This window comes from Peromyscus maniculatus, chromosome 8 (genome assembly GCF_049852395.1).
Source record: "Peromyscus maniculatus bairdii isolate BWxNUB_F1_BW_parent chromosome 8, HU_Pman_BW_mat_3.1, whole genome shotgun sequence".
Classification (NCBI taxonomy): Eukaryota; Metazoa; Chordata; class Mammalia; order Rodentia; family Cricetidae; genus Peromyscus; species Peromyscus maniculatus.
Genome location: NC_134859.1, coordinates 45,138,664 through 45,166,065, shown reverse-complemented (window position 1 = coordinate 45,166,065; position 27,402 = coordinate 45,138,664). Strand labels below are relative to the sequence as shown.

The 27,402-nt window shown below is 47.3% G+C and overlaps 1 protein-coding gene and 1 long non-coding RNA gene across 4 annotated transcripts; one reads left to right on the top strand and one right to left on the bottom strand.

Annotated features, from left to right (window-relative positions):
* Window positions 1–2,114: 2,114 nt before the first annotated feature.
* On the bottom strand, window positions 2,115–10,975 carry LOC121831821 (uncharacterized). Its single transcript, XR_013041673.1, has 3 exons — window positions 10,845–10,975; window positions 3,211–3,341; window positions 2,115–3,073 (listed from the first exon to the last, which is right to left on the bottom strand). It is a non-coding gene; the product is annotated as an uncharacterized LOC121831821 (long non-coding RNA).
* Tmem11 (transmembrane protein 11) lies at window positions 10,953–25,868 on the top strand. Of its 3 annotated transcripts, none has more exons than XM_006973591.4 (3): window positions 10,981–11,083; window positions 13,725–14,023; window positions 24,974–25,868. In XM_006973591.4, exons 2-3 carry the CDS (start codon window positions 14,010–14,012, stop codon window positions 25,488–25,490), a joined length of 531 nt encoding a protein of 176 aa, XP_006973653.1. In that variant the 5' UTR covers window positions 10,981–11,083; window positions 13,725–14,009; the 3' UTR covers window positions 25,491–25,868. The 3 variants fall into 3 exon arrangements, with proteins under 3 accessions (XP_006973652.1, XP_006973653.1, XP_076398624.1); XM_076542509.1 differs by having other exon boundaries at window positions 11,025–11,083; window positions 13,734–14,023; XM_006973590.4 differs by lacking the exon at window positions 13,725–14,023 and having other exon boundaries at window positions 10,953–11,083.
* The last annotated feature ends 1,534 nt before the right edge of the window (window positions 25,869–27,402 follow it).

Here is a 27,402-nt window from a genome sequence, read left to right as displayed (position 1 = left end):
CCGCCTGCTTCTGCCTCCCAGATGCTGGGATTAGAGGTGTGGGTTGCCACACCCTTAATCCCACTGGGTTTTTTATTCCTTTGCCTCTGTGAGTGGTTAGAACTTGGCCTAACACTCTTATATGGTTGGCTAATTCAAAATGGCACAGTTGGTAACCAAAGGACAATTTGAGAGAGCAGGATGTAGCCTTGGATGCATACTCTTATCTTAGACAGTGTATTTTATTTGTATCTCCCATAACACCTCCTCCCCCCAGCAAAATTATTTTTCTTCTAATTCAATTAATTTTGCCAGACTTTCCTGTTCTGAGGTACTCATCAGTAACATATATGATAAGATGTAGGAATTTTGTCAATTACTGATGTCAGTTAATTGTTGAACTAGACCTTGTATGCACAGGATTGTCCAACATCATCCTCCAACTGTTCCTTCTAGTACCATAACAATGAAGGTCGGGACTGGGGTCATTACCTCATTTCAAACCACTGTTCCTTAAGATTAGAAAAAGGAGAAAAAGGATCATTTTTTTCCCTGAACTTTCAGTTCACTGGACAAATGGTTCTGGAAGAGCCCTTGTAATGATGCCATCAGGAGCCATGTTATAAGCAATGCAAGTGTAACGCTGGCCATGTTTCACCACACACCTGACTCCACCCTTTCCTGGTGATAACTTGTCTAGGGCCAGTTCATTTCCCACCCCATTCTACTGCTGCCCCCCAGGTGACCTGCTGTACCCTTGGTAGCATCCCTAGTGCAATTCACAAAGCCTTGTTGGGTGGATATAATTGATCTGGTCTACATTTTATCTATGGTAGATCATATGGTAACAACAGCGTGACCCAAAGCCCCTGCTATTTGGTTCCCTGACTGAAATTCATCCAGGCTTCCCCCTGGCACTCTGGTGGACTCTGTATAAACACGGGGACCAAATGGCGCTCTTGGAGTCAGAAGCCCCCTTGTTCTTGTTCTACGAGACAACTGAAGTTGACCCTGGTTGTGTTGATGAAATAATAGTGAAAGGAATAGCCAGTTGACTAAAGCACAGGTTCTACTCCAATTAGCTGGAAAGATTTTGAGTAATAGTCTACCACAATGCCACCAGACATCTTCTCTGGTCATGTTCAGGCAATAGTAATGTCACATCTCAAAGGCACAGAGGCTCTTCCATTCAGACACACTGCCCAAGAATTCAAATTCCTCTCCACACCTTTTGAGGCAGGGCATGTAATTGGTTCTGATCAAGAGTGGTCAAAAGTTTGAAAAGGTCTTTGCCTCTGTCTTTATGACCAGGAACTGAGGAATCAAGGATTCCCTAGAGAGTCTGAGGTCCATCCAGCAAGAATGGGACCACTTGAGCTTCTGGCCTCCTTGCTACTCAAGTATAACAATCTTCTTTAATTCATTGATAGAATATTGATCCATTCCAGCTATATATTCATTTCCTCATACCCCATTCCAACCTCTATAGTCTGTCTTAAATCTTTAATAATAATTTCTTTTCTTTCTTTTTTTTTTCTTTCTTGGTTTTTCAAGACAGGGTTTCTCTGTGTAGCTTTGTGCCTTTTCCTGGAACTCACTTGGTAGCCCAGGCTGGCCTCGAACTCACAGAGATCCACCTGGCTCTGCCTCCTGAGTGCTGGGATTAAAGGCGTGTGCCACCACCGCCCGGCTAATAATTTTTTTTCTTTCTTTTTCTTTTTTGGTTTTTCTAGACAGGGTTTCTCTGTGTAGTCCTGGCTGTCCTGATTCTCTCTGTAGACCACCCTAGCTTTGAACTGCATGTCTATGCATTCCAAGTGCTGGGATTAAGGGCGTGTATCACCACCGGGCTTGCTAAATCTTTAATTTCTATGGTGTGAACCCTTTTGTCATCTTTAAGAATCTTTGGAAGCCGGGCGGTGGTGGCGCACGCCTTTAATCCCAGCACTCGGGAGGCAGAGCCAGGCGGATCTCTGTGAGTTTGAGGCCAGCCTGGGCTACCAAGTGAGTTCCAGGAAAGGCGCAAAGCTACGCAGAGAAACCCTGTCTCAAAAAAACAAAAAAACAAACAAACAACAACAAAAAAAAAAGATTGTCTATTTCCTCTGGGCACTGTTACCAGCAGCCTTCTTCGCTCAGGTGTAATGGATCCCACCTCTCTCAGCCATCTGAACTGCAGTTTGGGTAGTTAACAGCACCAGAAATGGCCACTCCCAGATTGGTTCCAACTTGGTCTCTTCATCTTTTTATTAGTATTCAGTCTTCAGGCCTGAAAGAATGGGCTGTAAATTCCTGTGGGGGGTCCAGGTAGGAAGGCCTTGTAGCCAAGGTGGAAGAGAGACCAGCACATCGTTTCTGAGAAACTTTTAGCTTCCATGGCAGGAAAGTCAGTGGCCCTCTCCAGATATTGCAATCCATATAGCATTTCCCAGGAGGTAGTCCTAGGTCCTGAGGGCTGTGTGGATTCTAAATAAAGCTATAGGCAAACACTGGGTCCAAGACAATTGAGACTTGTCCAGGATTAACTTAGTAATGTGTCATTTAAAGATTTGATTCAATCTTTCAACTCTCCCCATGGAGGGAGAGTGCCCATGAGTATGATAGTCCCAGTTAGTGTTTAGTGCTTTAACAAGTTTCTTAAGAAATAATGGCAGTACAATGGCTTCCATGATCTTGGGACTGTTGGCTCTAGGACTGTTTTTGTTATGTGATTAGTTGTAGCATTAAGGAGAGAGAAAGCTCCCACCCAATTAGAAAGATGGTCCTCAACAATTGGCAGATGTTACCATCTATCCATCTCAGAATCTGAGCTTGCTTTTTTGTTCCTGTGATAAATAGTACACCAAAAGGAACCTGGGGAGGAAAGAATTTATTCATCTTATACTTCCAGGTAACATGTGATGGCTAATCTTAGTTGTCAACTTGACTATACGGCTGGAATCAACTAAAACCAAAGTGGCTGGGCACATCTGATGGAGGGTACCGGGTCTCCTGGAACTGTAGTTACAAATGATTGTGAGCTGCTGTGTGGATGCTGGGAATGGAACTTGGGGTCCTCTGGAAGAGCAGCCAGTGCTCTTAACTGCTGGGCCATCTGTAGGGAGCAAGAAGGTAAGTATGCATAGTTGGTATAACAGAAGTTATATTTTATTACGCTGAAGGTCATCACACAACACTCATACTCTAAATTCTTAACTACAGTCCTAAGGCTCTCTCCCCAAGGCTGCTCACCTGTCACATATCTTAGCTGAAGGTTGGATCCAGTCTCCAATTCTAGGGTCAGGATTCCAGGGGAGACTCTCCAGCAGCAGGCAGCAGGATAGATAGATCAAGGTGGCGTCTCTCCGATGTCTTTGACAGTCCTGAAGAGTGAAGAGTGATGCATTGCTCTTGGTCTCTGCTTATATACTGTCAGGTGGGAGTCATGGAGCCGTCTGCTTACACAGTCTCGTGTCTGTTTATCCAGAGTGAATGATGCCATTGGGTTCTGGTTGTCAGCTGCAGCCTGGGGTGTAGTGGGGTTCCTGACTAAGCTATTTCTAGAGATCTAAAGGGCATTTTTTTACTGTGCTTATCACACCATTTCTTCAGTCTCTACCTTTAAGCTTGGGGCCTGGTTTCTACAAATTGTAACTTTTTAAAGATTTATTTTTATTATATGTGAGTATATGTGCACATGAATGCAAGTGCCCACAGAGGTCCAAGGTGTCAGATCCCCTTGGAGCTGGGGTTACAGGAAGTTGTAAGCCACCTGATATAGGTGCTGGGAATCGAACGCAGGTCCTCAGGAAGAGCACCACTGAGCTGTCTCTCCAGCCCATGACTTCTTTTTAGAAACTCCAAGTCTCTGTCCCCCAGGAAGTTTAGCAGGGCTAAACTGTTGAGCTGATAATTTTATTCTCTTGTTCCACTGACAATAACTAATTATCTACATGTTTGTGTGTGTGTGTGGTGTATGTGGTGTATTCCAAGGCGATGGGGAATTTTTCTAATATTCCTTATAAAATGTGACCAAATGGGTGTGATTCCCAGCACAAGGTGGCTCACAGCCATCTATAACTCCAGTTCCAGGGGATCCGATGCCCACTTCTGACAGAGACAGGCAGATTACTGGGGCTTGCTGACCAGCCAGTCTAGGGACATCCTGATTCACTGAGTGACACTGTTGTGAAAAATAGGATGGCAGCAACAGTAGAAAACTTACTTGACATCTACCTCTGGCCTCTACGTGCTCACGTGCATAAGCACCTACACTAAACACACACAAAATTAAAGGTTTTCGAAGATCAACATTAGTCCAGTTCCTGGGGATGCACTGGAATTCAAAGGGTGCTAAGTGGAGAGACACACACCAAGGGCTCTCGAGTGGAGAGAGCATCTCTCTTGCCCACGCTGAGCCTTCAAAGGCTGTTCTCCGTCCTGTCATTGTCTTTTCCTCCTCCTCCTCCTCCTCCTCCTCCTCCTCCTCCTCCTCCTCCTCCTCCTCCTTCTCCTCCATCTTTTAAAGATTTTTTGTATTGGTGTTTTGTTTGCATGTACATATGCGCACCACACATATGCCTAAGGTCAGAAGAGAATGTCAAATCCTCTATACATGTGGGTGCTGAAAACTGAACCTGGGTCTTCTACAAGAGCAACAAGTGCTTTTAACCACAGAGCCATCTTTCCAGCCCCAAACAGGAATCAACTGTCCTGTCTTCTGACCCCTAAACAACCTCTGGTATGTCTGAGAATAGTCATAGGAAAATCAGAAGCACTAGTTTGTATCCCAAATGCTTCTGGGATTACTCTTTACCCAAATGGGCTTTAAACCAATTGCCTATATTGTCCCTCTTCCAGGATTCAGTCACAAAAGTTGGAATGTTGTTCCCTGCTATGAGCATCTCTGAAGCTGGTTTTATCTCAGTGGAATAATGTTGCTCTCCTAAGAAGCTCCTTAGATAGATAGATAGATAGATAGATAGATAGATAGAAAACAGAACCTGAATTATTAAACTGCTAAGTTCAGAAAAGACATGTTTGTATGAATAGCATTTATTATTTTGTTTTAAATCATTATTCAGTTTAAAATTCCAAATGGGTAGGATTTTTTCCCTTTAGATCTAATGCTCAAGGGATGTCTTGTTAGCTGGGTCATTATCTGTATACTCTCGGGGTAGCACTACCTACTGTAATTAGACAGGGAGGAGTTAGCACTTACAGTATAATAATGCAGGAGTAAACAAATCATAGTGTTAGAAAAGAGGGGAGCATAGTCAGCCAGAAATAGTCTGGCTGGGTCAGCATATGAAGCCAACAAGCATTGAACCATGCAGGAAACAGTCAGCATTTGAAATGTACCAGAGTTGCCCTGTCTCTAGAGTGCTGGGGTTAAAGATGTGTGCCAACACCGCCCAGCTGGAAATGGAGGCCTAATGAGGGATTCCCTAGTTTGGCCTATGGGCATATGATGGGTAATGTTTTAAGGTTAATGTTGCTATGATGAAATACTATTATCAAAAACAAGAAGAGGAACAGGTTTATTGGCTTCCACTTCCACATCATGATCTATCATTTAAGGAAGTTGGCATAGGAACTCAAAGAGGGTAGGAACCTGGAGGCAGGAGCTGAAGCAGAGTCCATAGAGGGGTGCTGCTTACTGGCTTGTTCCACATGGTTTGCTCAACCTATTTTCTTACAGCAGCACCTACAATTGGCTGGGATCTCCTCCATCAATCACTAATTAGGAAAATGCCATACCGGTGGTGGTGGTGGGTGGTGCACAACTTTGATCCCAGCACTCAGGAGGCAGAGGCAGGCAGATCTCTGTAAGTTCGAGGCCAGCCTGGTCTACAGAGTGAGTTCCAGAAAAGGCTCCAAAGCTACACAGAGAAACTGTGTCTCAAAAAAGAAAGAAAGAAAAATAAAATGCCCTACAGCGGTATCACATGGAGGCATTGTCTCAATTGAAGTTCTTTCCTTTCAGATGACTCTAGCCTATGTCAAGTTGACATAAAACTAGCCAGCACAGGTGGGAAGGCCTACCCACTGTGGGTGACACCATTCCCTTCATGGGATCCTGGACTGTACAAATGTAGAAAGGGAACTGAGCAGAAGTATGCGTTCACTGCTGTCTGCTTCTTGACTGTGGATGTCATGTGACCAGTTCTCTCAAACTCCTTCCACTGTGACTTCCCTGCCATGATAGACTATAACCAGGAATTGTGAACCAAATAAATGCTTCTATCAGTGGATCACAGCAACAAGGAATGGGAACTAAGACAGGAATTGGTATCAGAAGTGGAGATGCTTCTGTGAGAAACTTGAACATGGGGCTTTGGGGACTTTGGAACTGTTTTGTGGGGAAGGTGTGGAAGAAGTTGGAACTTCAGGCTAGAAAACACTGAAAGCTGTAAGTAGAGACTCATGGGTCATTCTGGTGGGAGCTGGGAATATAGTAATGCTGAAACACAATGGAGGAGGCCTGGCTCATGAGATTTCACAGGGTAACAAAGAAGGACTGTGTCAAGACCTATGCCAGGGGCCATTCTTGGGATATTTTGGCCAAGCATCTGGCTTCATGTTCCAAGAACCTGAGTGAAGTTGAATTTAGAGATAATGGACTAATTTCCTTGACAGAGGAAAAGAATGTAGGCAGGCTTAAAGTTTCAGAGGAGAAGAGCAGCCACAAAGTTAAAAAGACTGAATGGAGTCATTAAAGAGAAACCTGGCACTTTGCACGTGAGTAAACAGATTATTATTTCTTCAGGGTCAGCACAGAGTGGATTCAACTGTGGTCCAAGAAGGTTGGGATATATCTCAAGCTGGCAGCATAGCTTGACAATACTATCTATGAAATAGTGGTTTTGCAGGGGTCCGAGAAAATGCTGAAGGAAGACCCCAGACTCAAATAGTATGTAAGAGCAAAGAGCATTTATTAACCCAGCATATGTGGGATCGTTCACCTATACAAAATGGTGTGGACACTGAGAGGAGTGGGCAGGCTCCTTTTAAGCACAGCTAGGGGAATTTCAGGAACAGTTAGGTCATCTCAAACATAATTGGTCAAACAAGCAGCAGTTACATTAGTATGCTGTGGAATAACCCCTTTGTACACTGTGAAGTTTTGTTGCTGTGATTGGTTTAATAAACAAGCTGACTGGCCAATAGCTGAACAGAATAAGATTAGGCAGGAGAGCCAAACTGAGAATGCTGGGAAGGAACAAGGAAGAGTCAGGAGACTCCAACCAGCAAGCAAGACATGCTAGAGGACAGATAAAGCCATGAGCCACATGGCAATACATAGATTAATAGAAATGGGTTAATTTAAGTTGTAAGAGCTGTTAGTAACAAGCCTGAGCTATTGGCTGAGCATTTATAATTTATATTCAGCCTCTGAGTCAGTTATTTGGGAACTGGTGTGTGAGAAAGAAATGTACATTTACACTAGTATATTTTTGATTGGCTGAGGTTTCAGTTTTTCCATCTTTGGGCATACTGTTTCAGGGGGTTACAGGAACTGTCGTGTGTGTGTGTGTGTGTGTGTGTGTGTGTGTGTGTGTGTGTGTGTGTGACTGTCTTGTGAAACTGTAGGGGCTGGCCTCAGGCCTCACACATGCTTCCCTCCTCATATCTGCTGTCAGGGGCAGTGTTGACTAATGGTCCTTTGTTGGAAAAAAACTTGTTTGCTGTAAAACAAAAACAAAAACAAAAAACAAACAAACAAACAACAACAACAAAAAAAAACCCTGAAACCTAAACCCGGTTGTAAAATGGGGGAAATTTAGACCTCTAGGTTTAAAGGCAAAGAGAACAAAGATTGAGGAGGTCATGAGGAGCCACTGAGGCCAGATACTGTGTGGCAGGGTTAGAGTCCCTGAGTGGCTACTGTGTGAAGCTATGAAGGTGAAACTCAAGCTGCATTGGAAACCCTAGGATTTTGGAATTGCCAGGACCATGGGACATCTGCCAAGAATGGCTGCAGGTGTAGACTAGAGCTGGCCTGAAAGTTAAGATATGTGAGCTACAAGTAGCAGAGCTTGAACTTTTCGGACCATAGTCAATTTTATCACAAGTCCCAGATGCTAGATATGGAGCTTCAGGATTTGGTGTTTGCTCCGCTGGATTCTTGTTTTGTGTGAATCATCCCTTGCTATGCCCTGATCCCTCCATTCTGAAATGGGAATGTTTATTCTGTACCAGCATAGGATGGAAATTTTATTATTACTATTGCTGGGACTCACATTTAAGACTTTGGACTTTTAAAGTGTTGGGATTTTAAAAGCTGGGTTGTTATTTTACATGATGAGCTAATCATGAGACTTTGGGAAGAAGGAATGAAAGCTTAAGGTTATGGTTTAAAGCGATGTGTTCGTGTGTCAAATTTAGATGAGGTAGTGTTGTCAGTTTGTGTTGTCAACTTTACACAAACTGGAATCACCTGGAAAAGGAGTCTGAGTGAAGGGTTGCCTAGACACATTAAGGTGGACTGTGGGCATGTCTGTGGGGTATTATCTTAACTAACTAAGATGGGAAGAACTACCCACTACTGGGGGCAAGAGATCCTGGACTATACACAAGCAGAGAAAGAACAGAGAGAAAGAATACTATTCTCTGCTCTGTGGATGTAGTGTGAAAAGTATTCTCAAGCTCCTGCTGCTATGGCTTCCCTGCTGTGATGGACTGTGTCTTAGTTACTGTTCTGTTGTTGTGAAGAGACACCATGTCCAAGGCAACTTAGAAAGCATTTAATTAGGGGCTTGTTTACACTTTCAGAGGGTGAGTCTATGACCGTCACGGTGGCGAGCATGACAGCTAGCAAACAGGCATAGTGCTGGAGCAGTAGCTGAGATCCTACATGTTGAGATAACAACTACCAGGCAGCGAAAGAGAGAGACCGCGCCTGGCCTGGGCTTTGGAAATCTCAAAGCCTACCCCCAGTGACTCACCTCCTACAATAAGGCCACACCTCCTGATTCTTCCTAAACAGTACAACTGGGAATCAAACATTCAAATATATGAGCCTTTGGAGACCATTCTCATTAAAACCACCACAGACTATAACCTGAAGTGTGAGCCAAATAAACCCTCTTCTTTTTTAAGTGGCTTGTGTCAGGGTATTTTTATCACAGCAACGGGAAATAAAACCAAGACAGGGACATGAATCCCCAGGGGGATCCACCACTTCTCAGACTTGGTACTGGGACACTAGAACCTCACAGGCATCCCAGAAAAGGCGGACCCTCCTAGCCAGCTGCCGCCCAGTTTAAATGTGAGCTTCTTAGCCCCTGGTCAATGCATTTTTTTTTTTTTTTTTGGCTCTTGTTACAGTAGGGCAGAGAAGAGGGTCCAGGCTTCCCTAGGCCGTGAGTATAAAACACCATAGGTACAAAAACACAGAAAAGTGAAGGATGATGGAAAAGGGAGCATGCCCTTGCCCTATTATCAGGGTTCCTCGAGAGGTGAGTTTTCCCACCACTTTAAAATGCTTCTGGGAAAGTGAAAGAATAGTGTAAATAAGGAAGGGAGAAACGGGGGAAAAAAGAAAGAGCAGAGACTTTATCTCCTGGATGCGTCACAGAGGGCCACCTGCTTAGGTTTCTAGGTTCTTGTGTCTAAGGACAAATTGTATCAGAGATACATAGTTAACAAGAGAGTCAACTTATTAAAAAATTTACAAAGACATTCAGGAGGTTGGGAGTAGGCTAGTGATCTGGAAAAAAACGCATAAACTCAAGTCCTTAGCCATGATTCTCATGAACCTTTATAGGCCATTTCCTTATCACTTGGCCTTCTCTGGGCCAAGTTTTTCTCCCGCGTGCTGTTTTTTGTGAGTAGCCCAGGCAGGGGAGGGTTTCCAGGCTCTATCAGCTGGCTTTTTTTTTGGTTTTTCGAGACAGGGTTTCTCTGTGTAGCTGTGCGCCTTTCCTGGATCTAACTCTGTAGACCAGGCTGGCCTTGAACTCACAAAGATCCGCCTGCCTCTGCCTCCCGGAGTGCTGCGCCACCACCGCCTGGCTCACCTGGCTTTTTCATACCTTTCTTTTTTCTTTTTCTAACGTGTCTAGGTGCTTTGCCCGTGTTAGTGCACCACATGTGTGCAGTGCTCACGAGGCCAGAAGAGGGCCCCAGAAGCTACTGGAGTAGCTGACTATGGTTGGCCGCCATGTGCCAGGAATTGATCCTGAGTCCCCTCAAGAGCAGTCAGTGCCCTTAGCCACTGAACCATCTCTGCAGGCCCTCATACCTCATTCTTCTCTGTCTGTCTGTCTGTCTGTCTGTCTCTCTACTCTCCACATCCCTAATTTTCGGCCACACTGGCACTGTGAGGCAGGGGTGCAGCACTCGATTTGAAAACCAGGAACTTCCTCGAAACCACACAGATCCAAGCCAGGTTTGGAAGCACCAAAACTGGCTGGGAGGAACAGGCCTTTGGGGTCACGCGCATCTACAGACCCTCGAACATCTCTGAATTCGCCAGCCTGGCAAGTTCTGGTCAGGAGAGGTGCGGGGGGGGAGGGCGGTGGACACTGCGGAAGCCGGGGTAACCTTCAAACTGGGGGCGCACGAGTTCTCGTCTGCGGGTGAGAAGAGAGACATGGGGGCGGTTAAGCTGCTCAAGCCCCGTCGTGACGTGTGAGGCAGGGGAAAGGCAGGCCCCCCAGCGGCCGAGGCCACAGCGAAGGGCGAGAGGGCCGAGCGAGGCCAAGGGTTGGGCCTCTCCGGCCGTGAGGGCGGGGTGGCCGCGCGAAGCGCTCTGGGAGTGGTAGGCGCTTGCTTTCCGCTCTCCTTCAGCCACTCGCTCTGGGCGCCCAAGGACGTCCAGGCGGGGGGCGCAGCAATCCGCACACTGCGACTGGGAGACTCTTACCCCAGGCGGAGCCCACCTTTCGCCCTCTTGCGCGCGGCAGTTTGCAGCAGCCTTCCGGCATGCGGCATTGTGGGCGTTGTAGTCCGCTCGCCGCCTCCCTCTTGCGGACCAAGCGGCTCGCCGGACTACGTTTCCCTTCGGCCTGCGCGCGCCCCGAGCCGCGTCGGCGCCAGCCCCCGACGAGCCGAGAGTCTCCAAGATGGCCGCGTGGGGAAGGAGGCGTCTGGGTCCGGGCGGCGGTAGCTCCCGAGAGAGGTGAGTTGGGCTCGCGACTGCGGGAGGCCGCCGACCTTCGAGTCGGCGAGGCCTCTGTGCCACGCGTGGCTCCGGGTCAGGTGCCTGCCGCGCGCGGGGCCCCGTCCGCGGGGCCCTGGTGTGGGAGGAGCGGGCCGGCGCGACGGCCGGGGAGCACGGGGAGCTCGACCAGAAGGGGTGGCGGCCCGGCACTAGGCGGTCCGGGAGCCGGGGCGAGCGCCTGCGAGGGCCGCCAAGCTCTTCCCCGGAGCGGCGTGCGAGCTCCGGGCCGCTGGCTGGAGCACGTGGCTGCCCGGGCCTGGGCGCCCGACGTGGCGTGGATGGATGGGCTCCTGGGAGAGGAGGAGGGCAGAGGTTCGCCGGGCGCTGTGCTTTATAGGGGCGTTTGCTGAGAGCAGCAGCGTGCCGGGCGCGCCTCCAAGTGCCTGTGCTTGGATGCCTTCTGGGCGGGCAATTATCGCCGCTCTTTGAGGGTTCTCTGCAAGCGCTTCTGCCCTGAGTCCTTTAAAGTGACCTTTTCTACTGAATGCGTTTGGGGGCGCCAGGCGTTTTGTTTCTTCCCATGATTTTCCCGAAGGAGAGAGTAGTTGGCATGTTTCATGTTGAACTTGTAGATTTTTCATTCTGGGAAGTGTTTTTAACTAATAGGTTACTAGAAACTGTTCCGGCCACGAGAAGTTTGGGGAGGAGGGTGTATATCGGTGGAACTACTAGATTAAACTGCCCGGTCCGTCTTGTAAAGGCCTCTGCATTTCACTGTGGATGTCAGTAGAAAAGAAAGTTTGGCCTTTTTTTTTTCTTTTCTTTTCCAGTGAGTACTGTCAAACATAAAAGTCCTGTCTCAGCTAATCCGCATTGTTCTTTTTTGACTGATGCATCCTGTGTTCCTTGCTTTTGCCTACAGAGAGCTTTCCCACGCCACACGATTCTTCTTGCTTGGCAGTAGCAATTAGCCTTAGTTTTATTCTTGAGTTCCGTTATGCAAAATAATCTATTCCGCATTTGCTGTTCCATGGGAAAGCAGTGGCAAAGAGTGGTTTTCCTAACTTTTCACTTATTTTTTTTTAGATAAGAACATCAAAAGAGGTTATTTTGTTGTTTTCCATGTCCTAAAACCTTAAAGAATGCTTTCAGGATCTTTAATTTCAGCCCCTTAGTAACAGGAAGGAACCTTCCTAGAAGACAAGATACTTTTACTACTTGTTTGTTTTTAGAGTCAAGGTCTCACTGGGTAGCTCTGGCTGTTCTGGAACTCATTCTGTAGACCAGGCTGGCCTCGAACTCATCTGCCTCTGCCTCCCGAGTGCTGGGATTAAAGGTGTGCGCCACCTCACCCTACTATACTCTTACCCTTGGATACAGACTGAAAGGGTCAGACTTGGATGCTTCAAGCATGGGCTTTGCTAGCCTACCTAAGAAAATAGATACAGAGAACTATTTTTCCTTTGTCTTGAAACAAATATTAATTAAAAAGTTTGTCAGCCAGCCACCCATAGTAGGAGTCCAGTCCTTGATTGAGCTTCAACAGCTTTTAAGGGAATTTGAATCAAATACAGACAGATTTCACAGTAAAACTCGATAGTAGTTGACACTCTTCAGAGCAACTTCTGTTCGGTTCCTCACCTGGCAACTTGACTAATTGAGGTTATCTGCATGGGTCTTGTAGGTGTTCAGGTTGTGACCTTTGGTCAGAAACTGCAGTTTCTACCCATGCATGAGGTGTTGTGTGTCTCCCAGGAATGGTGCATCAGATTTTATGACTTGAGAGTTGCCATCTGCCCTCCTTCTAGATATGTGTAGTGGACTGGAGGCTCCCCCTCTGTTTGCCTTTGTGGGAAGGCCCTTGCCAAAGGACTCATTCTTAGGATCCCATCTCCTTAAGGCCCTCCCACTCAGAGCAGTGTATGGAAACATAACCCCCCCTGGCTAGCAGGCTGACTTCTGGGCACACCTCCATTCCTGCTCACTGGCCTGACTGGGTGGAGCAGTCCAGAATAATTGTATGCTCAGCACCATAGATTGTGAGGACTGAGTGTATTATTGGCTCTCATGACACAAGTAAGCTGTTTATGGCTCCTAAGTGACTTTGTTCCATGTCACATTTGGACTGACTCAAATTTCAGCTTCATGCGAAGAGTACTTCAGAGTTGCTCACACCTTGCTGCCTGCCCTATGCTGAAACTGAAGGAGATGCTGTGTGGTTTGTGGCAAGGGCTGGAGTGGGATTGCTTTGAACAGACATCCTCTTTGTCAGTGGCTGCATACTCTGGAGCATATGTTGTTTTTAATGCTTTGCTTGATGCTGATTGTCAGCTTAGTTTGCAGTGGTTCTTGCTTTGCCTGCTTCTTGCATCCAGAAACACAGGCTAGTACTAGAGCTAGTATTGTAGCAGTTTAGTAGCTGCTAGCTGCGTGTGTGACGATTACATTGAAGTTAAAATTAAATACAATGAGAAGTTTAGCTCTTGGATCACAGACCATGTTTCGGGTGCCCAGTACTCACTTTGGGCCAATGGCTAAGCATAGAGAGAGCTTTTCCATCACTGCAGTAGCGAGGGACAGTGCTGATCTAGATTGAAATTGGAGGGGGAAAGGAGCAAACTGAGAGCTGCTTATGTGTTGATTTTTCTCTCCACTCCAGTAAATCCAGGGAAACAACAGTATTTGTAATGAAGAACATCAAACTCTGAGCTGTAACCTGAATTCTTGTCCAAAGTTGAGCATACTGACAGCGAGCACAGCAAACAGATTGCCGTTTGTCCTGCTGGCCTCTTTGAGGCACACTTACCCATCTAGGAAAGCAGAGCAGGGATCTGTATTCTGCCACCTGTGTGCCAGCCTGGACCAGCTCTCAAACAGCCCTGCCTATCCTTTCTTGGGCTACTTGGTGCTACTCTCAGGGCCCCTGAGCATCCCTGAGATCTCCATGATTGTTGGAATGTGAGTATAGCCCTGTACTCTGAATTCCTTTTTTTGATGACCTTGTGAAGATATTTGATCTGTGTCTGATGGTGATACAGGACGGCCTGGGGTATTCTAGCTTCCTTCCCCTGTCTGTGCAATTGTCAGGCAGCCAGTTATGGGGTTCCTCCACATCCTTTCCTGCCACCTCCTCTTGGAAGACTGTCGTACTTGTGAATACAGGGACATGAGATCCCAGTGGCCAGTGTAGGGTTAGTGCCTGCTCCATTTGAACAGCCACGTGGACAGGCTGGTTTACATTTCTGGGGTGATAGACCCCCCTTTCTGTTCTGATGCTTCCCTTTTAGAGCTGGGGACTCCAGAGATTTGAGGCATTTAATATTTCAAGAGGTTCTCATGCTGGCTCAGGTATGTGGTAGTTTTCCTCCTCGTCTGGATGAGGTGAGCAGGCCAGGGACGTACACCAAAGTTTCTGGATCTATAGCCACTCTGAGGGTGGGGCTTTGCCTGTTGGCTAGTGAGAGATGACAGCACCCTTGGCTGAGCCACGTGTTCTGCTCACAGATCTGAATGTGGAAGTCCATTCTGACATGGTCCTGCCTTTGTTCTGTATTCTGCTTTCCTCAAGCAGTCTAGGTTCCATTTGCTTTGATTTCTGCGACAGTGGTCCAGTTCTGCAGGTTCTGGATTTCAGTGGATCCCACTGAAAGGTAGGGTTGATAGTGTCCAGGGATGGGGGAAGGCTAAGGCTGCTCTGTCTAGTTTGTGTTGGCCGGGGCTTGCTTCTTGAGTGTGGGAAGAGCTGTGGGTGGGATGGGAAGTGTGATTCACGAGCCAGCATACACAGACAGGGAACCTTCTTGTTGCCTCTGTGTTTGGGTCCTGGTGCCAACAGCAACTTGAATGGGCACAGAGTTCCTGGGGAAAGGCAGTAACCACTGACTTCTCCCCACAGTTCTTCAGATGAAGGCTATCCATCTCTGCCGATCATTGGGGCTACCACTAGTTGCCTGTGTCTGTCAGCACTTGAAATGTTATTGTGCCAGAAGGGTTGAGGTTTTTACTTTATCGAGTAGTTAATTTACATTTAAACAGCCACAGATGTTTTGCTGCTGTCCTCTTTGATTTTTGCACCCAGCCAGGTCCTTACACTCCTACAGTGCTTTGAGAGACCAGGGAAACTGGCTCAGGTAGCAAAGTAGTTTGCTCTTGGACTTAACAAATGAAAGTAAATTTGAGGAGGGGCAACAGAAACAGTAGGGGAAGTGGGGCAGGTGGAGGGGCAGGAAATAACTCACATAATACATATTTGTAAGAACACAAGATTTGTGGGCGTTTGTTTTTGGGTTTGTTTAGTTGGTTGGTTTGGTTTTTCAAGGCAGGGTTTTTCTGTGTAGTCCTGGCCATCCTGGAATTCATTCTGTAGACCAGTCTGGCCACTGGAGTGCTGGGATCAAAGGTGTGCACCACCACCACTGGGCAAGATTTGGTTACTAGTGTGTTTGAGTGGGCGCCTGCAGTGTCCAGAAGAGACCATTGGATCTCCTGGAGCTAGAGTTGCAAATGGTTGTGAGCCACCTCATGTGGGTGTTGGGAACTGGTGTTCTCTGGAAGGGCAGTACTATTGTGGCGATTAAGGGTCTCCTAGCTGTGTGGCCTCATCCTACAGTCCTGCTGAGAAGAGGGTAATTCTATTCCTTGTTTCATTCAAGCAAGTTCTGGACTATTTGCCGGGGAGAGGGTCTCCAGACCCAGAAGAATGAAATCTCACAGTGTGCTTCCTAGGCCCCAGATTCCCAGGCAGGGTTCGGATGGGAACTCACATCTAAGTTAGCAACTGTTTGTTTCTGTTTGTTTGTTTGTTTTCCGCTCCCCCCCCCCCCCCCCCGCTTGTTTTTTTGTTGTTGTTATTGTTTTAAAGAAAACAAGTGAGGATGTCTTCATCAAGGCATCCCTATCTAACTTTGCCTGAATGCAACAGGTTCCTAAGAATGTTTGTACTGAGAGACAAGAAGAGGGAAGCTTGTGACATTTAAGGTATCTGGGGCCTACAGATGTAGTTGTCAGTGGTTAGGTTGCTTTTTTGTTTGGCTTTTTTGGAGACAGGGTCCCTCTAGGTAGACCGGGCTACTTTTTGCTCTATGAGAACATGGTCACTTGTGTAGCTTCTTGTGATAGGAAGTATTATACTCCACTTCCACCCCCACCCCCACCCCCACCGCCCGGTCCAGGAAACCCACTTCTGGCTAACCAAACATGACTTCCTGGGAATGAAAGAAAGCAGAAAGATCAAACAGTTGACCCTATGTGGCAGACAACAGGGAGACCTAGACTAGGCTGTTTGAAAGGGCACCTGACACTTTGCTCCTATAAGAGGTTGTGTCTGTGGTCTGGTGACTGGAAAGCTTTTCTGCCTCAGCAGTGGGGACACACATGCCAAGTGGAGAGATGGCTCAACATTTATAAGCACTAGCGGCTCTTCCAGAGGACCTGGGTTTAATTCCGAGCATCCATGGTCTCTGTCCTCCTTGGCACTGCACACAGGATGCACAGACATGCATTCAGGCAAAACACACACATGCATTCCTATATGTGTATTTAAAAAAAATCGGTCTTGAAGAAATGGCTCAGTGGTTAAGAGTGAGTAATATGATGGTTATTTATGATGGCACATACCCTTCATCCCAGCATTTGGAAGGAAGACAGAGGCAGGCAGATCTCTAAGTTCTGGGCCAACTGCTGTTACGCAGTGAGACCAGGTCTGAAAACAAAAAGGCAGCTTGATCCCTGGCTCTACTTTACATTTTCAGGCCCCTGATATTTTAATTGCCACAATAGTTTTTCTCTTCCTGTCCCTCATTGCAAACATTCTTGGGAACCTATTTCGTTCAGGCAGAGCTACATAGGGATGCTTTGATGGAAATATCTTCAGGTGTTTAAAAAAAGAAACAAGCACCAGTTGCTAGCCTAGATGTGAGTTTCCACTTGAACTCTGCCTGAGGGTCTGGGGCCTAGGAAGTGGACCATCAGAGTGAGTTCTGGGTCTAGAGAGATATACCCCCTTCCCACTCCACTCCACGATACAGAATTGTCCTCTCCTCTGCAGGACTAGAGGATGAGGCCATTACAATATAGCTAGAAGACCCTTCCTGCTCACAGAAACTGTTGGCCTGGGAGCTTGCTCCTGCGACTTCTCTTTAGGCACAGAACAGGTGCCAGAGTGGGAGGTGAGCCACTTCCTGCTTGCCTTAGCAGTGGGAGCCCCACTAGTATCTGGTCTCTGTGATAAGGGGTACATACAGATTGTTGAATTTGGAGGTTTTTTTTTTTTTTTTTTTTTTTTTTTTTTTTTTTTTTTTTGGTTTTTCGAGACAGGGTTTCTCTGTGTAGCTTTGCGCCTTTCCTGGAGCTCACTTGGTAGCCCAGGCTGGCCTCGAACTCACAGAGATCCGCCTGGCTCTGCCTCCCGAGTGCTGGGATTAAAGGCGTGCGCCACCAACGCCCGGCTCCGAATTTGGAGGTTTTTTGAGACAAGGTTTCTCTGTGTAACAGCCCTGGCTGTCCTGGAACTCACTCTGTAGACCAGGCTAGCCTTGAACTCACAGTCACAGATATCCACCTGCCTCTGTCTCCCAAGTGCTGGGATTAAAAGTGAGTGCCCCCCCCCCACTTTGTTTTTGTTTTGAGACAGGGTAACCAGTATAAATAACCAGGCTTGCATTGAACTTGTGTAGCAAAGCATAACATACAGGCTTCTGATCTGTGCAAGCACTCTCTCCACCAACCACAGTCCCAGCTTTATTTTATTCTCCTGGGAAAGGAGTCTTGCTGTATATCCCAGGCTGGCTTGGAACTCATAGTCTTTTGTTTGTTTAGTTTTGAGGCAGGGTTTTCCGGTTGCCTCTGCCTCCTGAGTGCTGGGATTAAAGTCATCCACCACCACCAGTTATGTCCCACTGTGCCCAGTTGAGATTTTTCCTTTTCTAATTCTTTTTTTTTTTTTTTTTTTTTTGAGACAGGATTTCTCGTTGAAATAGTCCTGGCTGTCTTGTCTTGGAACTCACTCTGTAGACCAGGCTGCCTCAAACTCACAGAGACTCACAGAGATCCGCCTGCCCCTGCCTCCCAAAAGTGCTGGGATTAAAGGTGTGCACCACTACCACCCAGCGAGATTTTTCTTTTTAAGAAAAAAATTTTTTTCTTATAAAAGAAGCATAGGGCTGGGGCGGGAGCTCGAGTGGGTGAGAGTGCTTGTGCTGCAGGCGTGAGGACCTGCGTCCAGACCCTCAGCACTCACCTGAAAGGAGGCTGGGCATGGCTCTGTGCCGTTAGCCAGCCTAGCCAAATGTTAGCAATGGGTCTGCGGTCTCAGGGAAATGACCATATAATGCAAAAAAAAAAAAAAAAGTTTACTCCTGCAGAAGGCTGTCCAGCTGCCTATGGAGCCAGCTGTACGGGCAAGCACACCCAGCAGAGCTTCACATTCTTATAGCATCTGCTAATATAAACGTAGCACTGTTGGTAAGGGAAGTACAGTTTTTGAGACTAGGAGGTACAATTTTGAGCGCATACTTTGATCTTAGTCGAATGTTGGGTTATGGGCCTGTCCTGAGACCATAGCTCAAGAACTAGGAAGGCAGGCCCCAGTGGATGGGGAAGAGCAAAACTGAAGGAACCCTGGACAAAGGAGATGCTGGTTTCAGCTGATGTTGAAACTTTGTTTCCTTTACTCCTTTGACAGAAAAGATTGCACATTTTACTGACATTCCCACAAGTGCCCTGTCTCAAGGCAGTAAGGTGGTCAGGAATAGAGGAAAACACCTGACATCCTGCTCTGGCACCTCGTACACATGCTTGTTTTGAAATTCTATTTTAAAATTTCTTTTACATTTATTTGTGTGCAGTCATGCCACAGTGTGCATGTGGAGATCAGAAGACAACTTGTTGGGAGTTGGTTCTCTTTCCTCACACATGGAGGTCCTGGGGACCAGACTCATCTTCAGGCATCTTGGAAAAAAACAAAAAACAAAAAACAAACCTTGATCCATGGAGCCATCTCACAGACTTCTTGTTTTGTTTTTACTTTATATTTTATTTTATTTTATTTATTTATTTATCCCCCCTCCCAGCTGAGGACCGAACCCAGGGCCTTGAGCTTGCTAGGCAAGCGCTCTACCACTGAGCTAAATCCCCAACCCCGTTTTTATGTTTTTGTTTGTTTATTTTGTTGTTCTTCCCAGACAGGGAAACCTAGCTGTTGTGGAACTCACTCTGTAGACCAGGCTGGCCTCGGACTCATCTGACTCTGCCTCTCAAGTGCTGGGATTAAAGGGGTGTGTCACCACCTCCTGGCTTCTTGTTTTGTTTTTAAAAGAGAAAATCTTAGTGAACATAACATGTAAAGGTCAACTACTAGATGTCACAGGAAGAAAGTGGCTGTTGATCTTTGGTACACAGAGCCTTTGATACATGTAACATATATTTCTCCTGGGTTTTTAAAAATTATATTAGATATGTACTTTTAAGGATTACAGTAAATATCATTGGTACATGATGCCTCTTAAAAGCATAATGCTTTTAAGAAAGAAGCCCATCGCCGGGCGGTGGTGGCGCAGGCCTTTAATCCCAGCACTTGGGAGGCAGAGCCAGGCGGATCTCTGTGAGTTCGAGGCCAGCCTGGTCTACCAAGTGAGCTCCAGGAAAGGCGCAAAGCTACACAGAGAAACCCTGTCTCGAAAAACCAAAAAAAAAAAAAAAAAAAGAAAGAAAGAAAGAAGCCCATCACAAAGCCCCATGTGGTGTGTGGTTCTGTTTATCTGGAATAATCAGAGTTGGCAAATCCACAGAGTCAAGAAGCAGATTGGTAGCTGCTAACAACTGAGAAGGATCAAGGGAAAGAAAAGTGCCCTAAGGGGTACAGAGTGTCTAGGGTGATGAAAGTGTCCTAAGATTGTGGCATTGATGCTGTGCCACCTAAAATTCAGAGCTGTATGGTCTGCATTCTCCCTTGATAAGGCTTTTTTCCTTGTGTGGTTTGCAGCATGGTCATAGTCTAGATTCGACTCCTTTTCTGTGTAGCAGAGCTGTCCTTTAAACTCATGGTTGATCCTTCTACCGCTGTCTTCCATGGGCAGGGATCATGAGATTGCATCACCATATTTAACATGATAAATGTTATTAAAAGTACAAATCAAAGGGTGAGCAGTGGTGCCGGTGCCGGGGCTACAGGCGTGTGCCACCAAACAATAGCAGGCTGACAGTAGTTTTTGCTAGACTGATAATTTAACCCTTGATTTGTATTTTTTCAAAATAATTTATTTGTATTTTAGGTACACTGGTATTGTCCCTGCATGCATGTCTGTGTGCTGGATTCCCCGAAACTGGAGTTACAGTTGTGAGCTGCCATGTGGGTACTGGGAATTGAACCCAGGTCCCCTGGAAGAGCAGGCAGTGCTCTCAACCACTGAGCCATCTCTCCAGCCCCCTAGTGACTACGATTTAAAAGAAACAGGGCTAGTAAGGCTCACTGGGTAAGGACCTGAGTTCAGCCTGGGACTCCGTTGGTGAGAGGAAAAAGCCAACTCCAACTTCCAGTCCCCTGATCTTCACATGGACTCGGGCATGTATATGTTCCTCCTGAATGAAAATTTTAAGTTAAAAAAAAGAGGGGGCAAGGTGGTGGTGGCACACACCTTTGATCCCAGCACTCCGGAGGCAGAGCCAGGTGGATCTATGTGAGTTCAAGGCCAGCCTGGTTTACAGAGCAAGATCCAGGATAGGCACCAAAACATCATGGAGAAACCCTGTCTCAGGGGGAAAAAAAGGCTGGACAGCTGGTTTGGTGGTTAAGAGCACTGGCTGCTCTTCCAGAGAACCCTGGTTCTATTCTCAGCACCCATATTGCAGCTCACAATTGTCTGTAACTTCAAGATTTAACACCTTCACACAGATACACACACACATACATGCAAAACACCAATGCACATAAAATAAAAATTTTTTGAAGGAATTGAAAACTGGGCAGGGCATAGAGAGATGGCTCAGCGGATAAAAAGTATAAAAAGTATTTGCCTGGTGAGAGATCTTTCTCTAGACCTCACATAGGGTAGGAAAGAGCTGACATCTGCAAATTGTCCTGTGACTTCCATGCATGCACACATACAACCAAGTATTGGCCAGGCTTGATGGTGTATACCTTTAATCCCATCACTCAGTGCTCTGTAGACCAGGCTGGCCTCGAACTCAGAGGTAGGTGGATCTCCAAGTTCCAGAACAATTAGGGTTATGGAATGAGACCCTGTCTCGAAAAGAAGAAAAACAAAAATGTTAAGGTGGAAAAATTGTTTTGTTTTAAAAGAAAACATCATTTAAGTGAAATGGCCAAGCCACCAAAGGACAAATAATGTGATTCTATGAATGTGTAATTACCTAGAATAGTTGAACTCAGTATGTTGAAAATAGAATAGGGGGACAAAGGGGTGTTCAGTGGGTTTGACTTTGCATTTACACCTTACGGAGATAGTTGTATAGTGGTGTAACTATTTTAACAAGGTGCTAAATTTTGTTATGTATATTTTATCACAGATAATAATAAAACTTGTGCTTCACCCAAGCAGGCCTGGTGGCCCACATCTTTAATCTCAGGACTCAGGAGGCAGAGGCAGCCCAGCACCCAGGACTCGGGAGGCAGAGGCAGGCCAATTCCTGTGAGTTCCAGACTAGCCAGGGATACCATGTTTACAAAAAAAACTTGTACTTACCACTTAACTTTGTAAATGAAAAGCTACCCTTGCCTTACCCCACACAGTTCCCTCTGGCAGAGACCATCTTGCTTATGAAGCCTCATTTCCTTACTCTTCCTAGTTGACAATGGAAGACAGGCTTGAATGGCAGACCTTATTAGTTCTGTACCTAAGTGAAGCATGAGAGGATCTGCTGCTTGCATCACCATTACAGGATGCCGTGCCATCCACTGCCTAGGTAGTGGGTAGCCCACTTTAGTTCTTTCTTGATTAACGGGCAGGTTCTGCTCTCACCAGCTCTTGAAAGGGTGTTTTTAGACTTTGGGAAAGATTGACATTTGAGATTTGGCCTTGGGTACGGGTGAGAGGCATTGCAGAGCCCTCTGCACAGCCTGCCAGACATTCTCAGGGCGTCTGTATCCCAGAGAGGGCAAGGTATGGACTTACAGCTGCCTTTTGGCCGCAGTGGCAGCATTGCCAAGTCACTCTGGCTGACTAGCTCCCTCCCTACCCAAAGCTGGTGAACCTGGGCGGCCCGTGACCTGAGGTGCTGGAGCAAGGTTGCCACCTGTTCCACCGAAGGCTCAGGATAGAGTGACCCCTCACCCAGTGTTAGCAAAGTGCATAGAGCTGTTGAACCAAGTGTGGGATCACAGGTCATTTAGTGAGAGGGGGCTCCCTTTCCTTCCCTGGGCCACTCAGTTCCCTCTGATGATAAATAGCCCTATTCTCAGGCGTCTTTGTCTCCTGGATATGCAGGTGCTTTTATGAAAAATAGGTAGATAACTAAAATAACACCCTCCTGGGGTTGGGTAGGTGGTTCTGTGCATAAAATGCTTACTCTGTTTGCAGGAAGGGCACCTGAATGAAATGTATCAGCCTGTAACCCCAGTGCTGGGGGAGGGAAGAGACAAGTGGATCCCTGGAGCTTTCACTGGCCTGCCAGTCTAGCCAGTTGGCAAACTCCAGGGTCAGTGAGAGACCCTGCTTTAAAAAAAAAAAAAAAGTGGAGCTGGTGGTGGTGCATGCCTTTAATCCTAGCACTTAAGGCAGACGCTGGCTGATCTCTGAGTTCCGGGACTACACAGAGATACCTTATCTCAACAAAAAACAAACCACACCTGCTATGGCATGCAGGACTCCTTCCTTCCTTCTTTTTTTGTTTTTTTGAGACAGGGTTTCTCTATGTAGCTTTGCACCTTTCCTGGAACTCACTCTGTAGACCAGGCTGGCCTCGAACTCACAGAGATCCACCTGTCTCTGCCTCCCGAGTGCTGGGATTAAAGGCATGCGCCACCACTGCCGGTTGACTCCCTCCTTCCTACCAGTGCATAACAAAGTAGGGTGCTGGCATCTTGTGTGATCCCCTGCACTTCAACATCGGGGACTTGAGCTTCATGGATGTTTGGTTTGAGTGTTACCATTTTCTTTCTGGAAATACACTTTTCTAAAGACTCTAGCATCCCAAAGGAGACTCGGTACTACTTTTCTTAACTGGCTGTCGCCGTAGAATTGATGTGTCTGGTACCCATGGGTGTGTAGGTGCTGCCTACCTGTGAACTTGAGAGACTCCTTGTGTGGTATCCTGCTTCCTCTGTTGTTGGCTTGCTTTGCTTGTTTCATGCTGTATAGTTGGGCCAAGTCCAGAATGGGTGGGAAGGGCTTTGGTGAGCATGTCTGCAGGACCAGCTCGGGGTATATGAGGGTTGGGTGGGCACACCTGTGTTATGTCTATAGCTGCTGCAAGCTGTGATGTTCATGAAACTGCCTGCAGTGAGGACCTGTGAGAGCCATGACCCACTGACTCAGAGCTCTTCCCTGCCTCTGTCTGCTTCATGTCACCCCATATTATGGAGCACTGGCCTCCCATTTCCAGACATGTCTGTAATCATGAACATGCCTATTCATCTGTCTTGACAAATAGAGGTAGACTCAGCATGGCCTGGGTAGATTGGCGTGCAGGAGGTGCTGGGGACTGGCCAGGCAGAAATCAGAAGTGTCATCTGCCTAGTGATGAGTTTTTAAGACAAGCAGTCTGTCAGAGGTGCTGGACGTGCCTTCCTGAGATAAACTGTTTGCTCTGTGTTCAAGATGGCCACGGCATTGTAAGGGCGCTGCAATCCCAGCTTGAACCTACAGTTTGCCTTGAGTGTTCCACAGGGGAGAGGGCTTGTCTTACACACAGTCTCTGTGCATAGGTAGGTGCCCTGTGTCCACTTTGGAAGTGAGCAGGACTGTGATGATTTGGAAATAGCTCTGCCTAGAGTCTCAGTTTCACAGATGGATGTGTAAGTTGGCACTTTGGCTTTTTGTGTCTCGACTCTTTGAGCTGGGATGACCCCTTCCTCAAGCTCTTACTTATTGGCTAAAGTGTCTGAAAATAAGTGTGCCCTGTTGTGAACAAACTGCAGGTGTCCTGCTCACCTTCCTGCCTTTGGAATGAACTCTAGATGGAGAAATTCCACAGAAGACCTTAATGGGGGGTCTTCAGCTTCCCGGGAGGTTGCAGCAGCCTGCAACATGGCATGCCAGTGGACAGGCTGCTTTGGCTATGCCCCATGCTGTGGCTTCTTCTTATTTTTGTGGTGTTACGGGTGAGCCCAGGGGCCCTGTGCAGGCTAGGCAAGCTCTGCCTCTGAGCTGTCTCTGTTCCCCATGCTGAGGCTTCTAGTCCCACTCCAGGGAATAATATTCTCCCTGGTGCACAGCTGACTTGGGGCATGTGATTTAATTAAGCCTTACCTGAGCCCAGTTTAATTACACTCACTGTTTTGGGGTAAAGCATTTGCATTGCCTGAATCCAAGCTCCGAGCCAGTGCCTTTTTATTAAGGGGTGCTGGTCTGAGTATGGGGTGTTTTTCCCCTCCTCCACTCCTGTGCCTTGTATTGGGAGTATAGTCTGATTTTGGGGGGAGTGGCTCTGGCTGTCTGGGACTCACTATGTTGACCAGACTGGCCTGAGTTCACAGACCTGAGATCTGCCTGCCTCTGCCTCCTAAGTATTGGGGTCAAAGGTGTGGGCCACCATGCTGGGCCACCTTTGTGGCCTTTTTGTTTCACCGTTTCTTTCAGGGGGGAAAAATTGTTGTCTTGTGGGTTGGGTTCTGAAGCAAATGAACCTGTAAGTGGGCTAACCTTGAGGGTGAGGCAAACACTTGTCCAAACCCCACACATCCAGATGAGCCAGGCTGTTCAACCTAACCTTGTCTTTTTCCCTCCACTAAAGGGTTAGCCTGTCAGCCACAGACTGCTACATAGTGCATGAGATCTACAGTGGGGAGAACGCCCAGGACCAGTTTGAGTATGAGCTGGAGCAGGCGCTGGAAGCCCAGTACAAGTACATTGTGATAGAGCCCACCCGAATTGGAGATGAGACAGCACGCTGGATCACTGTGGGCAACTGCCTGCACAAGACGGCCGTGTTGGCTGGCACTGCCTGCCTCTTCACCCCATTGGCACTGCCCCTGGATTACTCCCACTACGTCTCCCTGCCCGCTGGTGTGCTGAGCCTGGCCTGCTGTACCCTCTATGGGATCTCCTGGCAGTTTGACCCATGCTGCAAGTACCAGGTGGAGTATGATGCCTATAAACTGTCGCGCCTGCCTCTGCACACGCTCACCTCCTCCACACCAGTGGTGCTGGTTCGGAAGGACGACCTGCACAGAAAGAGATTGCACAACACAATAGCACTGGCTGCCCTGGTGTACTGTGTAAAGAAGGTTTATGAGCTCTACGCCGTATGACTGCAGGAGAGTGGGACATGAGCAGAACCACAGGGCCCACAGGACTCAGATCCCTACAGCAACACCTTGGGTTTTCTCCATGAGGCAACAGCACCTGGGAAAGTGTTTGGTTTAATACTTGTTATTTTTCAACAAAAATAACAGATCATGGGTATGCCAGGGGTTTATTCAGCTCATTACACTAAGATGTCTATTTCCATAACCCAGGTGTGGGTCCCAGGCTGTGGAAGTCTGACTGGGCAATGGAATATGGATGGAGCCAACGCTACTTACTGAGGGGTGTGAACTTGCTGTGGGGATGTCTTAAGTATATTGTTTAACTATACCATTCAGAAGCCAACCGGAAGCTATTGACCATTAAAATTATGAGAATTTCAACTTGTTCTCTCTGTCTATGCCTGTGTCTGCAGCTGCTGCTGTTTGTGGGCCAGGCAAGTGCTGCAGACACACCCTGCTGCAACTTGTTGCAACAGAGTGGCACTAGAGCTGAAAAAGAATGCACAACATAATAAATAGGACTGGCTACCCTAGCTTCTGGACTGCTAGTCTAGCCTCGTCATGGCCCTGTTGGCTGTTATGTGCCAGACACAGTAGGATAAGGTGGCTTTGGTCTCCCTTTAGTTCACCTGGGGACATCAAACCCAGAAGCCCTTCTCCAAAGACTGACTCAGGACAGCGGAGAAACAAGTCTCTGCTGTTCCTGTGTAGCCCCGAGCTCAACCCAGTGCCCCAGGCTGTGGGAGGTGCCTCCGCCTTGCGAAAGTGAGTCTTACTTTTCTGAGACAGTCTTTCTTGCTGTCCTAGAACTTGCTGTGTAGACCAGCTGGGCTGGAACTCAGAGATCCTTGGTCTGCCTCCTGAGTGCTGGGATTAAAGGCATGTGCCACCGTGCCCAGCTTTGTGTCTTTGTCTCCCCCCACCCCCAAGGCTTTGAATAAGTGGAAGATGATCCCCTGCACAAAGGCTGGGTCATTGTACTCCTGTGGCCTTTAGTAGATGGCCAAGCTAGCTTCTCCAGCATCAGGAAGGGGTCCTAACCTGGATGTAAGGGAAGCAAGGTTTTAGAGAACTTCCAGGGGCTATTGGGACATTTGTGATAGAAGAGATCCAGAGTTTGGGCAAGATTTTAAAAAGCCCATAAAAGTCTAAGAAACTTTGCCTTAATTCTAAGTAAAAATACTAATGGTTGAGTTTGATTGCTCAGTGGTAAGATGATGTTAGCTACACAAACAGTATTGTTATGTGGCAGTGTGGTGGGGTCAAGGGATGAACAAGCAATCCCAGATGAACAGGTCTCTGCAGGGTGAATTAGTACCTATGAGAGCCCTCAGTGGCTGAAGGCTGGCTGTGAGCCTTGATGGGCAAGCACAGCATGGGAGGGGTTTTTGTAACAGGCAGTCACCTGGTCTGGCTGCGTTCTTTCTACACATCAGATTACATGGGGGGGGGGGCACTATGGGCTGGGGACCTCATTTCAGCTGAGCAGATGCCCTTGCCCAAAATAGAAACCAGGTACAAACAGCTCCTTCCTATTTCCCAAGCTGCACTGAACAAAGTGACTCTTGTTGAGTGGACTAACCCAGATTCTGAAATGCCATCTTGGTTTGGTCCCTAGCCAGCAGGGTAGGGGTGTGGGTATGCTGGGCTCCTGAGAGGGACAGCCTGTGAGCCTCACATTCTGCTGATAGACACCACGCTCTCACAATAGCTCTCAGTGGAGAAGAAAGCAAGCCACATGGCCTGGACTCTCCTGTTGGAAACCCATCTGATAGGGGTGTGTGTGGCCCTTTTAAGGCATAGGTCATGAAATGAATTTAACAAACCAATCTAGTCTTAACTGCCCACCTACTTATCCACTTTGAGGAGTAAAGAGCTCTATGAAGGGGCAGTTAACAGGAAACACAGACCAGCA

Coding starts and splice junctions, on each gene's coding strand:
- Tmem11 (XM_006973590.4), top strand. CDS start 11,028: ATGGCCGCGTGGGGAAGGAGGCGTCTGGGTCCGGGCGGCGGTAGCTCC. Junction 11,084..24,973: donor GGCGGTAGCTCCCGAGAGAG/GTGAGTTGGGCT, acceptor CCTCCACTAAAG/GGTTAGCCTGTCAGCCACAG.